The sequence below is a fragment of the Cebus imitator genome, unplaced genomic scaffold (assembly GCF_001604975.1).
Source record: "Cebus imitator isolate Cc_AM_T3 unplaced genomic scaffold, Cebus_imitator-1.0 Scaffold228, whole genome shotgun sequence".
Lineage (NCBI taxonomy): Eukaryota > Metazoa > Chordata > Mammalia > Primates > Cebidae > Cebus > Cebus imitator.
The window spans coordinates 3,005,134-3,021,855 of NW_016107543.1; the positions used below are offsets into that span (position 1 = coordinate 3,005,134).

Genomic DNA, 16,722 nt, shown 5'->3' on the forward strand with positions numbered 1-16,722 from the left:
GGCGAGGCGGCCTGCAGGGAGCAGCCGCGAGCCGGCCGGGCGCGCCGAGCCCGAGCCCCAGCCGGAGCGGGGCGGGGGAGGGAGGAGCCAGAGCGGCCGCCGCCTCTGCCGGAGGAGCCGCGGGGCCGCCACACTCGCCCCCCGCCCCCCCCGCGCTCACTCGCACTCACACCCGGGCGCAGGAGGCGGGCGGCCCGGGCCCCACCGGCCCCCCATGGACGCCCACGGCACGGGGCGCTGAGACCCCCGCGTCGCTGCCCAGCCCGGTCCAGCGCGCCACGCCGAGGTAAGGAGGAGGGAGCGAGGGGGCATTAATATGCAAATGCCTTGCGATTGATTATGCAAAGCCGCGGGGCTCCGTGGCCAGCTCCCAGGCGGGCCGGGGTCGCCCAGGGGGTACCCGCTGTCAGCCTCAGTCTTTCCCGGCGCCCCAGTGACCCTGTCACGAGCCCAGGAGCTTGCAACTGACGCCCTGGGGAAGAGAGGTGTTGCCAGGAGGTCGGTGGGCCCAGGGGTTTGCAGGCGGAGATGGCGTCTGGGCCTCCCCCTCGACGTCCCGCCCGGCCTCTGTCCGGCCAGTCTGCTGCGCATTCCCGGGCCGGGCCCCGTTGCCGGCCGCCGGAGCTCCCCCGCCCGCCGCGCCGCGGTTTGTTTACGGTGCGTCGGAGGCCTGCCCCCCCCAGCCCCCACCCCTAGCCTTTGAGGCCGAGTGGCCTTTGCAAAGCTGCCTCCAGCAGCGGAGGGCAGTATGAGTGCGGCGGCGGGGGTGGGCTTGGATGGGTCCGGGGAGAGGGAAGTGCCCCCCCTTTCACCCGCCTTCCAGTTGAGCATGGCTGTCTGGTTGCAACACTCTAATTGCAAAAACGCGGCTGCTGGGGGGGAATGTGTGTGTGGAGGGGGTGCACTTGACGGTGCCTAGATGATTAGGAGAGTTGCTGGCTGGGGAGGAGAGGGAGAAATGGACCTGTGTGTGTGTACCCCACCTTTTTCCCTCCCCTTGCAACGTGTCTCTGGTGCCCCTTCTCCATCTGAGGCCCTCCCTTGCCCAGCGTGAAAGAAAGGCCTGGGGGGAATGACAGGGGCAATTGAAAGAGCCATCGGTCCAGGGGTGGGGGTGGGGAACACGAAGGAAAGCCAGTGAGATGGGAGCCTGCCCCTCAGTGCTGGCTTCGTCTCCAGGAGGGGGAGGGGATGAAGGGGGCTGTTGTCCAAGATGGGGGGAAAGCAAAAGTGACACGCAGACACAGAGATACGTCCACACAGACAGCCACATGCACACACAGGGACACCCAGGCGGACTCAAGGACAGGAGCTGCTGGACACACCCACATGGGGACAAGGGAAGAGGCAGGCTGCTACTGCACCGTGGAGCTCAGAGGGGTGGGACATACCCACGGGAGACCAAGAGCATGGGGACCGACCCATGGCACATACCCACGCACAGGGTCACACGGAGAGGCTGTCACACACGGGCAAGGAGGAGTTGCTGTCACCCACACAGAAAAAGTCACTGTCACATGCATGCATGCACATAGAGCAATTGCACACAGCCGCACAATTACAAAAGACCCTGTCACTCACAGGCACACACGTGCTCACATAAGCCCAGTCACACAGTCATCATTGCGTGCCTTGACAGTAGCTGTCACTCAGTCAGATGCAAACACAGTTACACATCAACACATGTATACACAACTTAGCAACAAGTATTTTCCTGGACTCTTACTGTGGAGCTCTGAGGTTCTGTAGACAAGAAAACCCTTGCTCCCAAGAAAATTAACTTTGGCTGTATGAAAAGGTGTTCCTGCGTAATGGTGCAAAGCATGCATTCCCGATGACATGTTTTTGGTCTCTGTCGCTTGACATACCAGCCCTACTAGACAGTGAGCTCTTGGAGACCTGGGAGAATCATTTGAAGAGCTCTGGATCGCACCCAGAGCCTAGCACAACAGCTGCTTTGTAACTACTTGTTAGTTGATTGGCTGTGGAACCTGCAGACACAGGTGCATTCGTTTGCACATGGGCCCCTGAACTCAGGTACAGAACGAGCTCACGAGGCCCAGGTCCACATGAACAGCCGTGTCCACATAACACTAGATGCACACCACTGTAGCCTGTGCAGCCAAGCACACACCTAGATGCACACAATCACAGACTTTTCCCTTTCAGCTTCTTCCTGCCTTCTTCCTCTAGGCTCAGCCGCTATGTGGGAATGGGCTTTTTTTTTTCCTTTTATTTTCTTTTGGAGCGTCAGAGAAACAAGAGCAAAGATGGTAGGTGCAGGGGGGTTCCAGAGGGCCGAGCATTGGGCTCAAAGCAGTGTCCAGTGACTTCAAGAAGCTGGGATTCTCTTGACTGCTGGGGGAGGGGAGAGCTGCACTCCTCCCTACCCTAAAAGCTCAGGGATGTCAAACTGCCCCTGCTGTGGGTCATTTGCCTGGGCCTTTCCTGGGAACACTCAGTCACCCCCAGCTGCGTTCCTGCATCCCACCTTGAGTCTGGCTGCCCCTCTTGCCACCTGGACCCTCCTGCCCAAACTTGGAAGCTTTCCTTAAGAGGCCATCGGCTGGCGAGTGTCTGCATGAGTGATGTGTATTTTTGACTTGGAATTTCTCTCTAACTCTCTCTCTCTTTCTGTTGGTCTGTCTTGCGGTGTCTGACTCCCTCTCTCTCTCTCTCTCTCTCTCTCCTTGTTTCTCTGCCAGTCTGTAACTCTCTCACCCTGTCGCTACCCCCATCTACCCCTGTCCTTGTCTCAGAGCTGGGGACTAGCAGTGATGTTCTTCATACTTTTCCAGTTGTTAATACCCAAGCTCCACCCCTCTGCCCCCCCCCCACCACCAGGCAGCCTCTGGGGTCAGCTTGAGGTTGGGGTGGGGGGTGGGGGGGGCTCAGCTGGCTGCTCAGGACTTCCTGCACTTCCTTAGTGCTGCAGCTGTGGCCAGCAAGTTTTAGGGGCTGGGAATGGGGGAAGAGAGGGGGGATAGCCACTGCCCTTGCTGACCCCTCGGGCAGCCAGACCCAGCCTGGGGCACCAGTTCTGTGGGCGCCCTCAAGGTGCAGGCTGCAGCCAGCTAGCAGCTCCTAAACAAGCCAGTGAAGAGGCTCCCCAGACACTGGCCCAAGCTGGAAAAGAACCGCCCCATGGGCAATGGCAGGAGCTGGCAGGACCCTCCTGAGTTGGGTCCGTGGCGGGGCTCACAATGGCCTTTCTCCACACCCCTGGCAGCTGAGGCCCACCTCAGAGATGCCCAACAGCTGTGTCCTCTTTTCCCAGCCTCACGGCCTGGTTCTGAGGGCACAGCTGTCCAGACTAAGTGTGGGCTGAGCGAGGCCCTCCCACCCATGAGTGCAGGTTCCAGCCTAGAAGGGGAACCTCTTCCGGAGAGGGCATTTGAGGAGGAGGAACTGGGGTAGGAGGCACAGGGCGCGGGGGCACCAAGCACTTCTGGCCATGTTCCCCCCCAGCCTTGGCCTATTTGGAGGTGGAGGCACTGACAGAGAGCCCTCGGGGCAAAGACCGAGGGCAAAGACCAAAGCTTGGTCTCAGGGAACACGTGGCTGAATGAAAGAACAAGGCATTATCCCTCAAGCAGGTGATATGCCATCACAGTTAGGAACAGGGATGATGGTGATGATGTTGATGATGATGGAATGCCTGGGTCTGAATCCCAGCTCTTGCTCACTGGATGTGAGACTGTGAGCAAGCCATTGAACTTCCCCCGTTGCCTTATCTGTAAATTGGGGATGATCATATCTACCTCATTTAGCTTTTTTTGAGGAAAAATGCTTTAAAAAGTACCTAGTTCATAACAAACTGTATTGTGTGAACTGTTGTGATGGATGAAGAAAGCTGTGGGCCTGAGGCCGGGTGTGGTGGCTCACGGCTATAATCCCAGTACTGTGGGAGGCCAAGGTGGGCGGATCACAAGTTCAGGAGTTCAAGACCAGCCTGGCCAACATAGTGAAACCCTATCTCTACTGAAAAAAAAAAAAAAATTAGCTGGGTGTGGTGGCATGCACCTGTAGTCCCAGCTACTCAGGAGGCAGAGGCCAGAGAATTGCCTGAACCTGGGAGGCAGAGATTGCAGTGAGCCAAGACCACACCATTGCACTCCAGCCTGGGTGACAGAGTGAGACTCTGTCTAAAAAAAAAAAAAAGAAAAAAAAAAACAAAAAACAAAGAAAGAAGGAAGGCTGTGGGGCCTGGGGTCTCCCAGATTTCTTAGAGAAGCTTGATGGAGAATTGACTCTCCTAGACATCAGTCAGACTGGGGCCTGAGACAGTGGGTCTCCAATTTCCAGCTTTCTCACCCTCTTGTAATCTTTTCCTCCCAGACAAATTTTTGCAACCTGGAGTGTATGGGAAAGATGCTAAAGAAGGGCCCCTCTGCCCCACCCTCCTTTGCCCCTCACCCTTCAGCTTACAAGGATCTCTTGGCCCCTCAGCCTGGGACACACCCCTTCAGCTAGGGACATGTGCATAAATCTTTGGGCATCACTGCATCTCTGTCAGAGTCTGAGCTCCAGGGGTGGGGGAGAGAGAACAAGGAAAGCCATCCCCTCTCTTTCTTATGTATGGGCTCAAAGAGCAGGCAGTGGCCTTCCTCCCTCCTGAGGTCCCAGCATTGATCAACCAGGACCCAGCCCTGGCAGATAAACAGCAGATTCCCCTCCCCTCCACGGAGTGGGCCTTAATGTGAAAGGTGGTGGCAGAGAGAAACTGAGGCACTCATTTTGGTGGGCACAGCACCTTGAGATCCACCCTTTGTCCTGGGTTGCCTCTTTCCCCTTGAGAATCTGGTGATCAGGATCCCCTCTCCAAACCCCTTTTATTTAGCCATGCCCTTCAAAGTGAAGCAGGGACAACAGGAGGATACCCTGTAGGGGTGACGGGACCCTTTGGAGTGGGAACCAGTCTCAACTCTAGTTCTTGGCTGGGCGATGTGGCTCACACTTGTAATCCCAATACTTTGGGAGGCCAAGGCAGGAGGATCACTTGAGCCCAGCAGTTCACGATCAGCTAGTCAACCTAGTGAGATCCCATCTCTAAAAAAAAACTAAAAAATTAGCCAGGCATGGTGGCGTGTGCCTACGTTACCAGCTACTTGGGTGGCTGAGGCCAGAGGATCGCTTAAGCCTAGAAGGTTAAGGCTGCAGTGAGCTGTGATTGTGCCACTGCACTCCAGCCTGAACAACAGAGTGAATGAGACCCCACTACCACATCCTCTTAAAAAAAAAAAAAAAAAAAAAAAAACCAGCTGGGCATGGTGGCTCACGCCTGTAATCCCAGCACTTTGGGAGGCCCAGGACGGCAGATCACCTGAGGTCGGGAGTTTGAGACCAGCCTGACCAACATGGAGAAATCCCGTCTCTACTAAAAAATACAAAATTAGCCAGATGTGGTGGTGCATCCTTGTAATCCCAGCTACTTGGGAGGCTGAGGCAGGAGAATTGCTTGAACCCTGAAGGCGGAGGTTGCAGTGAGCCAAGATCGAGCCATTGGATTCCAGCCTGGGCAACAAGAACGAAACTCTGTCTCAAAAAAAAAACAACAAAAAACCAACTCCGGTTCTCATGGCTGCAAAGGTGTCTAGGGGACTTCGGAGGATTTTTGCATCCTTAGGGAGGGAGGCAAGCATGACCATGGTGGGAAGAGCACTGGCTGGGAGTTGGGAGACCTGGCTTTGACATTCACTAGTTGTATGACTTTGGGCCTGGATTTGCATTATCTAGAGAGAATGGTTCCTGTCTCACTCAGGGTGAGGGCACGTAATACAAGGTGGGATGACCCCTGTGTTCAATGCATGTTGCCCCCTGGCATGGTGAGCAATGCCTGTGGCTTCTCCTTTCTTCCCAGGGCCTGGCCCTTGCCGGAGTGGGGCATACACATGCCACCTGGAACCAGAGACAGCTCTCAGTCTCTCACTGAATCATCTGGAACTGGTGTGTGGTGGGGGCACATGTAGTTCCACCTTGGTGTCACTTGGCAGGCCAAAGCTGGGGTCATAGCAAGGGTCACAAGTTTGCTGGGTAGACAAGGGAAGCAAGATGGGTGTTACCGGTACCCAGGAAATACTACCCTTCCCTGTTTTGGGGTGGGGGTTAAGGGTTGGTACCAAAGGCACAGCCATGCCCCTCAGCAGTGGCCAAGGGCAGAATGTTTGGACCAAGCCCCTGGCCCACCTCTTCCTCCTCTTCTCTTCCTCTTCTAAGGAAGAGATCCACTCTTGGCTCCCAGAGCCCCAGCTGCCTGTTTCTTTTTCTCTTTTACCAGGCATGGAGGTGGGGGAACAGGGGAACCTAGGCTTTGGTGTCTTTCGGCATTTTTGTACACATCAGTGAGTGGGTGTGTTGTGCACGCATCCATGTGAGAGTGTTTTTGTGCATGTGTGGGCTGGGGAGGGCTCTGAATATCTCCTGGAACGGTACCCAGAGCCCTGTGGCTCTGCGCATGCGGAGTGAGTGTGTGTGTCTGCACGTGTCCGTGTGTGTGCCGGAGACTCAGCTGCATTCACGCGCGCTCTCTCCCTCCCTCTCCCTCTCTCTCTCCCTCCCTCTCCCTCTCTCTCTCCCTTCCCCCTTCCTCCCTCCCTCCCTCTTCCCTCTCCCTCTCCCTCTCTCTCTCTTTCCCCCTCCCCCTCTTTCCCTCCCTCTCTCCCTCCCTCTCTCTCTCACACACACTCTCAGTCTTTCTCTCCTCCCTTCCCGTTCCTCCCTCCTTCCCTATTCCCTCCCTCCTCCCTTTCTCTCCCTGTCTCTCTGTCTCTGTCTCTCTCTTTGCCTCTGCCAGTTCTGCTTGGGTAGGGGCTAGTTCCTGCCTCTGGGGCGCCTGGGTGGACATCCCTGCCTTTCTTTCCCCCTCCACCATTCCCCCCTCTCCTGGGCCATGCTCCCCAGGGCATGCAGGCAACTTCCTCTACTGCCTTAGAGGAGGGAGTGAGGCGGGAGGACCCCAAGCCTTGTGCCCATGGTGCCATCTGCAGCAAGTGCCTTGGCCCCGTGACATTCGTGCCTCCAGCATTCAGCTGCCCCAGCTCCCAGCTCCAATTACCCGCTGGCTGCTGGGGGGAGGGTGGGGAGAATGTGCCGTGCCCAGCTTGGGGGTGCTCCTGCTTCTGCTTTCTTGGCTACTTGGATCTCCTGCCTCCATTCCTGAGGGGAGTTGGGCTGATAAGGAGGGGCTGAGTTCTCCAGCACTGGTGGTCATGGGGGATAGGTGTGACCTGGGAGGAGACCTCCAGACCTGGGCACCCACCTTGATGCCCGACTGGAGCTGGCCCGGGGAGGAGGAGGGAGAGGAGAGCAGCAGGTGGGTGAGGCTATGGGGGAGCCGGGTGGGAAGCACAGTCTTTGATGTTAATACTGGGCATCTGGCCCAAGTCAAGGCTGCTGTTTATGTCTTTCTGTCTTTGACCTGCAGGGGGGTTTCCTGTTATATTCTTTTGGGGGGGTAGGGAGGAGCCTTTGTTTAAGTAACCAGTCTCCCACTTATGAGGATCCCCACCCCATCTCCCATTCTCTAGCTTCTAAGGCCCCACAGTGGCTAGGTGATGACTCATGGCCCCCCAGCTCCAGAACCTGTCTCCTGGGGGCCCAGCGAGAGAGAGCTCACCCAGGGGTGCCGCCTCCCCTCCTCCCATCTCCCCATGCCCGCCAGGCTGGTGCCCTGAGTCTGTGTGTACTCCTCTCCATATCACACCTGCCAAATAGTACCTTCCTTCCCGCCTTCACTCCTCCTCTCCTTCCTGGCACTAGGATAACAGAGTTGGGTGGGGCAGCCCTGCTCAATCCACACCTGAGAATAGAACAGGGGGTGTGGGAAAGGAGAGAGGGTCCTGGCCCTGGAGAGGCCTCTGCCCTCAACGCAGAGGCAAGTGTCACTGCTGCAGTGCTGCTGCCACCACAGACCCCCAGGGCCCTTCAGTGTGGGTGGCTGCCTGTGGTGCCCATGCTGGCATGGGGGCAGTGCTGCCCACAGACGCCTGTGCCCATGCATGCCCATTTGTGTGTCTGGGCTACAGTGGCTGCCCCGGCCCCTTGGCATCACCCTTCCTGGCTCCCATGGTGGGAGGCTGGGTGATCAGGAGTGGGCGGTGGGGGAGAGATCTCCCCCCACCCTAGCAGCAGGCAGAGGGGAAGGGGAGAGGGAGGTGTGAACCTACCCACAGCACTATTAATAGCCCACATGCCAGGCCACCAAGAACCAGCTGTCACCGTGGAAACCATTCCTACTCCCCCCTCCCCCCCGCCTGCATGGGGTGGGACTTAGGCAGGGTACGAAGCCCCCCCACCCATCTTTCTTTGTTACCTTTCTCTTTGTCTCCCCTCCTTCGTGTGTCTTTCCTCCCTGTATCTGTCCTTTCTACCTCACCCCTTCTCCCCATCCCCCATCTCTGGCTCCCCTTTCTTCCTCTCCCTCTTCTGCCTTGTCACCCCTAGCTCTACCCCAGCCCTGTCCCATCTCTTTGTTCTTCCCCCCCTCCCTCCTTCTCTCTTCCCCCCACCCCTCCTTTTTACATCCTTTTCTCAGCCCCCCTATGTGTATGTGTCTCTGTGGCTGGCAAGGAGGGCTGGGCTGTCTTCAGAGCACTAAGGACGAAGTTCAGGGGCCCCAGAAAGGTGAGGCCAAAGCCCAGAGCAGATACGCAGGAGGGTTAATTGAGGTAGTATTGGGGGCTAGATCCTAGGAACAGAAACTCCCCTCTGGCAGCCGCAGGAGTCCTTTGGGGGTGTCCTCAGATTCATAGGACTACAGAGCGGGACCGCCAGGCAGTGGGAATCTGGCTTGGCGCCCGTGGATGCCGCATTGGCCCCGTGTCCCTGTCCCCCCGTGGCAGAAGCACTTAAGCTTAATGAAATGCTTCCCCTCCACGGGCACCTTGCCCACACTGCCACCCGGCAGCTCTTATCTCACCAGGAGGGAGTGGGTGGCCAGGCCAGTCGACAGGTGGGTGTTGCTGTCCTGCTGTCCAGCCAGGGTGCAGAACCCCGTAGCTCCGCCCCCTCGGCCTCCTTGGGGGCGGAGCCTCCCGCACCTGCACCGAAGGGGTGCCGGGAAGGAGTTTGGGGCATTAAACTGGACTCTGGAGGAGGGGAGAGAGGGTGGGTACCCGTGTCCCAGGCCCCTTATCCACTGACCTTTTTCTGCCGCAGCTAGCATAGGCTCACGTGGTATGTGTCTCCTCGAGTGCTGGGCCCTCTGCCTCGCCTCTGCATCACTCCAGAGGCCCAAGAGCATCCCTGGAGAGATGTCAAGGAGTCCCCAGGGGTTCCAGCCTCTTGCTGGGTACCCGATAAGGGTGCCCTAGCAGCTAAGACAGCACATTGCTCCTCTGCCCAATACCGGGGGCTGACTGTAGCCTGGGCAGTACCGAGCAGCACCGGGGCACCATTCAGTCCAGCAGAGGGGTGGGGCAGAGAGCGAGCCTGCCCCTCCCCCCAGCGGGCACGTGCAGGCCCTTGGCAATGCTCAGACACATTTGGAGTTAAGGCTGGGCAGGGGAGAGGGAAGGAGAAATAAACATGGTGGCTTAGGTTGGCACTGCCCCAAGTCTGCAATGTAGCAACTGGTAAGTGGCGGGGGCCTATGGGGGAGGCCCTCAGGAGCCCTGGCCTGGGGCAGGAGCTGCTCATGCCATATGGCTGCCACTGGTGTTCCCTGCCCAGCCCACAGCGGCCAGTGCCTGTGCCTGCACACACTGGTCCTCCTCAGCTGCTCTCAGGGTCTGCTCCCCGAGGCTGCCCCTCTCTCAGCATGCCCACTCCTGTTTCTGCCTCCTCCCCTCCCCGGGGGCACTTGGGCCTCCGGCTGGCGAGTGGATTTTTCCAGCTTCTGTAAACAAGTGGTGGCAGTGTGCCAAGAGGGCAGGAGACAGGCAGGGGCAGCACCGCAGCCAGGGTGTGCCAAGCACCGAGGCACAGCCTGGGGTGGGGAGAACAGAGACACCCAGACCCAGAGAGAGACATTCAGACACAGACAGACAGATGCAGGCAGCCTCACTAGGCACTCATGGACATGGAGTCAGAGGACCGTCCTGTAGTGTCCATCCCCACCCCTGCAGTAGCCCTTGCCCCCTGCCTCTCACTGTCTGGCTGAGAGCATGAGGCCCCAGTGCCCAGCCCCTGGGCTTCCCCACCCACCCCTTCTCCTCCCCCACCTCCACCCCTTAGGGCTGGCTACGCCATTATAAATTTATAACAGGAATTTCTCCACAAGCCAAGAAAAACTTGACCTACTTTCTTGACGGTTCCCTGGGCTAAGGCTCCCTGCTCACGCCCCCCCACCCCAGTCTCCTGTCCAGCCCCCAGTGCCCAGTCCTGGTCTGGGGTGGGTATCCGAGGCATCACGGGCCACTTTTCTGTGCATTGTCCATGTTCCCTGCACTGTCGGTTTGCCTGGGTGCGAAGGCCCCATCCTGCTGCCAGCTCTGCCCAGTCCTGTGACTTATCATTCCCTTCTCTTGCTACCCTGGCTCCTTATCGGCTCCTGGGGGTGGGGCCAGGGGGCCGAGGGGTGAGGTCTCCTATGCAGTAGCCATGTGACAGAGGTTGAGGTCATATGTTAGGGAGCTGTACCCTTTGTCTCCCTTCTACCTGCCACACCTGCATGTGTACACACGGACAGTAAGCCACAGGTCTGCAACCCAGGTCAGAGCTGCAGTTTGGTGGGAATGGTGGATCCAGCTTGGCACTGCCCTGGACTCTAGGTAGCAGAACAAAGTGAGCATTAGGGCCAGGCTGTCAGGTGTATCCCACAGCCACCTGCTTACTAGCTGTGTGAACTTGAGTGAATGATCAAGCTTTCTGAGACTCAGTTTCCCCATCTGTGAAGTTCTTGTATCCACTTTGGAGGGCACATATTATCTCTCTAGTTAACATGTGTTAGTTTCCTTTCCTTTCCCCCTTGCCATCTTGGTCAATAGCAGCTCAGCTAAACCAACTGAGAAGTCTGATCCTCCTCCTGGGAAGTGGGATTCGAGACCTTGTATGGGAAGCTCTGGAGTCCCTGAGGAGCCAGAGTTGGGGGTCATAACTTGACCGGCAGCATGGGAGGTCAATTCCCACGGCTTTCAACATGTCTCTCTGTGAAGGCACTAAGATGGGCATTCAAGCTCGCTGCGTGCCGCCCTGTGTCCCACCCTTCCTTCACAGGTACCCCCTGCCTGTGCTAAAAACTGCTTGTCTCTGGTCCCCTCTTACCCCTGTAATACAGAGGAATTTTGGGAAAACTTGACTAGAGGAGTGGTAACAATAGCTCATGTTTAATAGATGCTCATTGGCCAGGCGCGGTGGCTCACATCTGTAATCCCAGCACTTTGGGAGGCCGAGGCTAGTGGATCACAAAGTCAGGAGTTCAAGACCGGCCTGATGAACATGGTGAAACCCCATCTCTACTAAAAATACAAAAACTAGCCGGGCATGATGGCGTGCATCTGCAATCCCAGCTATAGAGGCTGAGGCAGGAGAATTGCTTGAACTGGGAGGCAGAGGCTGCAGTGAGCCGAGATCACACCACTGCACACTCACTCCAGCCTGAATGACAGAGCAAGACTCTGTCTCAAAAAAAATAAATAAATAAAAATAAAAAGCTGCTCATTAAGAGCCAGGCATTTGTCTGGATATGAAGATTGAGACATGTTACCTAGTACATGAATGATCTCATTCTCTCTCTCCATTTCATCCTACGTCTGGGGCTTAGGAGGTGGATCTCCAACCTCTCCTGCTGTACCTGTGATCCAAGGGGTTTTCCTGGTCCCCTCTCTGTGCCGGCCCTTCCTGCCCACTGCTGTCTTGTTCTGGGCCCCCAGAACCTCCAATGTTGCCACCAAAGGGATCCTACCCACCCTCCCACTGTGACACCTTCTTACCCCTGCCTCTCTCTTCTCTCCACAGGGATCTCTGAACAGGACAAGACTCCGAAGCTACTCCCCCAGCCCACAGCCCAGGACCCACATACCCAGCTTGCCCCCAGCCCTCCCACCTGCCACTCCCTGGCCCCTCTCACCGCCCGCCCCCCACTTTGGGGCGCAGGGCATGGTGTGAAAGGCCAAGTGCTGAGGCGGGTATCATGGGTGCTGTGCCCTAGGGCCTGGGTGGCAGGGGGTGGGTGGCCTGTGGGTGTGCCGGGGGGGCCAGTGTGCCCACCCCAGTCTCTTGGCGTGCTGGAGGGCATCCTGGATGGAATTGAAGTGAATGGAACAGAAGCCAAGCAAGGTGGAGTGTGGGTCAGACCCAGAGGAGAACAGGTAATGGGTTCAGCAACTAAGTTGTGCCAACTCCTAAGCAGCAGGCATGGGCACCTGGCTGAGCTCTCCTTTAGGCACCATCTTTAAGCACCTCTGCGGGATGGACATGAGGCCAGCAAGCCTTCTGCCTACCTCTGTCTGGCAGATGAGGTCATGTTCCGATGTGACAGGGAATTAGGCACTTGGATTGAGAGATGCCCATTTTGAAGTGGAAGTGATACAGAGCAGAGTGATTACAGGGAGCATGTAAGGGGCCCCTCCCTAAACAGCTGGGTAGTCTCAGGTGCCCCCCATGTCTCCTCCACCATGGCTGCCCTCACCTTGAGCCTGTGGGATCCAAACAACCTTGCCATTTTCTTCCTCTCCCTACCAGCCCGTTTACCATCTGACCATAAGTGTGTTGTCCGCAAGCTGCAGTTCACATAATATGACATTTCAGGGCACATGCACCAGTAACTATTGGTCACAGCCCACGCTTATATTTGGAATCTATTAGGAGCCCCACAAGCTCTTCCTTGTTCATGATCAAGGGCGGGCAGTGCGATGGGGCTCCTCCCAGAAAGTGGAAGTGCATGCCAACCATGACGGTTTTGCTTCCACGTGGGTGAAGTTTCAGCCCTGCACATACATCTAGGAGTGGTTACCTATGATCTGCATTGCCCTTGAGGAGCCCAGAGGGTCTCTGCCTTTTCCATCAGCTCCAAGTGGCACAGAGCTCTGTCCCAGTTGGCACGGTGCCCTGGGAGCTGGGTACAGCCTGTGCCTATGGCCAGGGAGAGAGTGGGGGTGGGGGTGCTCCGGGGAGCAGTGTGGCTGGCTGTTGCCTAGGAGATCAGATCCTGAGCCAGGAAGCCAAAGCCTGGCCAGGCAAAGCCCTAAGGCCCACAACTGGGTCCCTGGAGGGTAGAGGAAGTAGATGGAGCTCACAGCTGGGCAGGGCATGGGGTAGCCCTCCTGCCCCAAAGCCTTATCCCGGGAAGGACTCTGAGGACGATCTGTCCTGTTGCTGTGTGGCTGTCACTTGCAGCCCCTGTATGTCCCTGCTTAGGCTTCCGTGGGTCTGGAAGAGTCTGCTCCTAAGGCTTGGAGAAAAGCAGAAATGCCAGTCCCCAGTCCCCTAAGACTGCAGCCCCTCCCCCATCACCCTCCCCTCCCCCATGTCTGTGCGCCACCTTGTGGCTATCTCTAGGACTGCACTCAGAGGCTGTGAGTCAAGTGGTAACTGCTGAAGACGCCACCAGCTCGACTGGGGCCTAGGTGGCCTAAGTTCCCCTGCAGCCAACCTTCTGGAAAACGGGAGGGAGACCTGACCTTCCAGCCTCGTAGGAACTAGACAGGAGTAATCCCCAGGGGGCGTGGAGCACAGGGCTGTCTGTGACTGTGACCCTGGCCAAGGTCACTGTGTCAGTGTGTTGGGAGTCGTATCCGGCTCCAGGAGGAAGGGGCCTGCAACATGCCACAGGCAGGGTGGGTGCAGAGGTTATGCAATCCTTGCATGCATGTAGACAGCTTACATAACCTGTGTGCGCCGAGGTTATGTAACGTGTGTGGAGAGCTGGCAACATATATGTGCAGTGGCTGAGGGTTGCTGATAATACTTTGCACAGAGGGGCTCAGGCATGGCTGACTCCAGCTCATGGTGTCGCCAGGCACAAGTGGGGCCTCAGCTTGCTGCTCCGTTAAATGTAGGCTGTGCAGAGGGTGGCTCCAGTGTTCCATTGCTGTGGGTTACTTAGCGTGTGTATGACCTGGAACTCAAGCAACACGTGCACACTGGAGGAATGGGGGTGGGTTCATGAGGTGCCTGTGCAGAGGGCTGCGTAACACATGGGCATATCCTGGAGGTCGTATAGCACATTAAGAATGCCCTGGAAATTGCACAGATCTGTCAGCCCTGGCGCATACTTACCATACTTGGGTTTATGGCAAAGGCTGCACAGTTATTCATCTGCGCCAGTGTTATGTTGCATATGTATGTGTGTGTTCTAAAGGTTATGTAGCTCTAAGCATATCCTGAGAATTCTTCCAGCATATTTGTCATGTACTGCAAGATGAGGATGTCCCGTGGATGATGGGAGCTTCAGGTCTGCTTCGGGTCTTCTGGCGGGTGAACGTGTGTGTGTGTGTGTGTGTCGGGGCTCCAGAGCATGTTTGTGCTGCAGCCAAGCCCCTTATCTTTCTCTCCTGCAGCTTCCAGATAGCTGGACCCTTTTAAGCATTGTCAGCTGACTCAGGGGGGTCGAGGGAGGTAGAATGAGGATGCAAAATGGAAAGAATCAGGCCTGGGGGGGATTGTATAAGCCTCTCAGAGGAGAAAGGGGCTGCCCAAAGACTGCTCTGTGATTCTGCCCACTTTGCCCCCATCCAGTGCCAGGTCACCAGATGGAAAGCGAAAAAGAAAGAACGGCCAATGTTCCCTGAAAACCAGCATGTCAGGTGAGGCTGGCCGTGCGTGCCCCTTCTCTACACCCGACCCCACCAAACCTGGCCACGCCCCCTCTGGACCTGGATGTGTCCCAGCAGCTCCTGTGTTCCCTGCGGGGAGCCTCCTAGAGGGCTTGGGATGGCCTTGTCTGGGGTGAGAAAGGTGATGGGGGATGTACCCCGCTTTTGAAGGTATATTAGGTCATGAAGGCCTCTTCCTCTTTCTCTAACACCCTCATCTGAGGCCCCACCGGAATCAGGGCCTGAGCTGAGGCACTGAGGGGCTGTCCCCTCCCCAGTGACCTGCTGACATTTATTTTTCCCTCCCCACCATCCTCTGCCTTGTAGATAGAGCAAGAAGAAAGCCCTGAATGGGCAGACAGAAGAACTGAGATTCTTCATACTCTAGAGCAGAGGATGGACATGTTCACCCCCAGTGTCTCTCTAGGATTCCACCAGGGAGGCTGGGCTAGGAGAGGGGCCAAAAACAAAAAGTTGAGGGAAGGGGAAAAGTGTGAGGGCCTCTCTGCTGGGACTGCAAGCCATGCCTGCCTTCCTCCATCCTTTCCTTCCTCCCAGGGTATATCCCTAGTTACCTGGACAAAGACGAGCAGTGTGTCGTGTGTGGGGACAAGGCAACTGGTTATCACTACCGCTGTATCACTTGTGAGGGCTGCAAGGTATGGAAGCCACCTCCTGCCCCTCCCCTGCCACCTGAGCCCGCATCTTACTCCCTTTAAGTCTCTCAGAACCTGGCACGACAGACAAACTCTATAAATATGTCAATATGTCACCTAAAGCCCACCTGTTAGGTCATCACTTTTTTTTTTTTTTTTTGAAATGGAGTCTCACTCTTGTCACCCAGACTGAAGTGCAGTGGCATGATCTCAGCTCACGGCCACCTCCACCTCCCAGGTTCAAGCGATTCCCCTACCTCAGCCTCCCAAGTAGCTGGGACCACAGGCATGCACCACTGCTCCTGGCTTTTTTTTCCCCTATTGATAGAAACAGGGTTTCACCATGTTGGCCAGGTTGATCTCGAACTCTTGACCTCAGGTGATCCACCTGCCTTAGCCTCCCAAAGTGCTGGGATTATAGGAGTGAGCCACTGCGCTAGACCACTTTCTCTTCTGCTACTGATTCATTCATTTGCTCATTCATAATCCCTCCTCTGCCACTCATAGGAAAATTGCCTAGCTTTTCTTAGCCTCAGTTCCTTCATCTATAAAATAAGGATAATCATTCCATCTACCTTATAGCATTGTTGGGAGGATTAAATGGGATAATTCACTTGAAGTGTTTAAAACAGTAACACTGGGTGCTGTGGCTCATGCCTAAAGTCTCATTCCTTTGGGAGGGAGGTCAAGGTGGGAGCATCCCTTGATCCCAGGAGTTTGAGACCAGCCTGGGCAACACAGCAAGACTCTGTCTCTACAAAATAAAAATTAAAGAAATTAGCTGGGTGTGGTGGCAGATGCCTATAGAACCAGCTACTCAGGAGGATGAGGTGGGAGGATTGCTTGAACCCAGATAGTCAAGGCTGCAGTGAACTGTGATGGTGCTACTGCGCTCCAGCCTAGGTGACAGAGCAAGACTCTGTCTCAAAATAAAATAATAAAACATAAAAATTAACTCTCCCTATTGCTGGGTGTGGTGGCTCACACCTGTAATCCCAGCACTTTGGGAGGCCAAGGCGGGTGGATCACCAGAGGTCTGGAGTTCGAGACCAGCATGACCAACATGGAAAAACCCCATCTCTACTAAAAATATAAAATTAGCTGGGCGTGGTGGTGCTTGCCTGTATTCCCAGCTACTCGGGAGGCCAAAGCAGAATTGCTTGAACCTGGGAGATGGAGGTTGCAGTAAGCTGAGATTGTACCATTGCACTCCAATCTGGGCAACAAGAGTGAAACTCCATCTCAATAAATAAATAAATAAAACAGGCTGGGTGTAGTGGCTCACACTTGTAATCCCAGTACTTTGAGAGGCCAAAGTGGGAGAATCATGAGGTCAAGAGATGGAAACTATCCTGGCTAACATGGTGAAACCC

The 16,722-nt window shown here is 56.2% G+C and overlaps 1 protein-coding gene across 1 annotated transcript in view; it reads left to right on the top strand.

Annotated features, from left to right (window-relative positions):
- Positions 1-88: 88 nt before the first annotated feature.
- Positions 89-16,722, top strand: part of THRA (thyroid hormone receptor alpha) — a 31,003-nt gene continuing 14,369 nt past the window's right edge. Inside the window, exons 1-4 of the mRNA XM_017497118.2 lie at positions 89-286; positions 11,896-12,248; positions 14,617-14,684; positions 15,252-15,352. Coding sequence (XP_017352607.1) covers positions 12,196-12,248; positions 14,617-14,684; positions 15,252-15,352 — 222 coding nt within the window. The 5' untranslated portion in view covers positions 89-286; positions 11,896-12,195. The remainder of the gene's footprint in view (positions 287-11,895; positions 12,249-14,616; positions 14,685-15,251; positions 15,353-16,722) is intronic.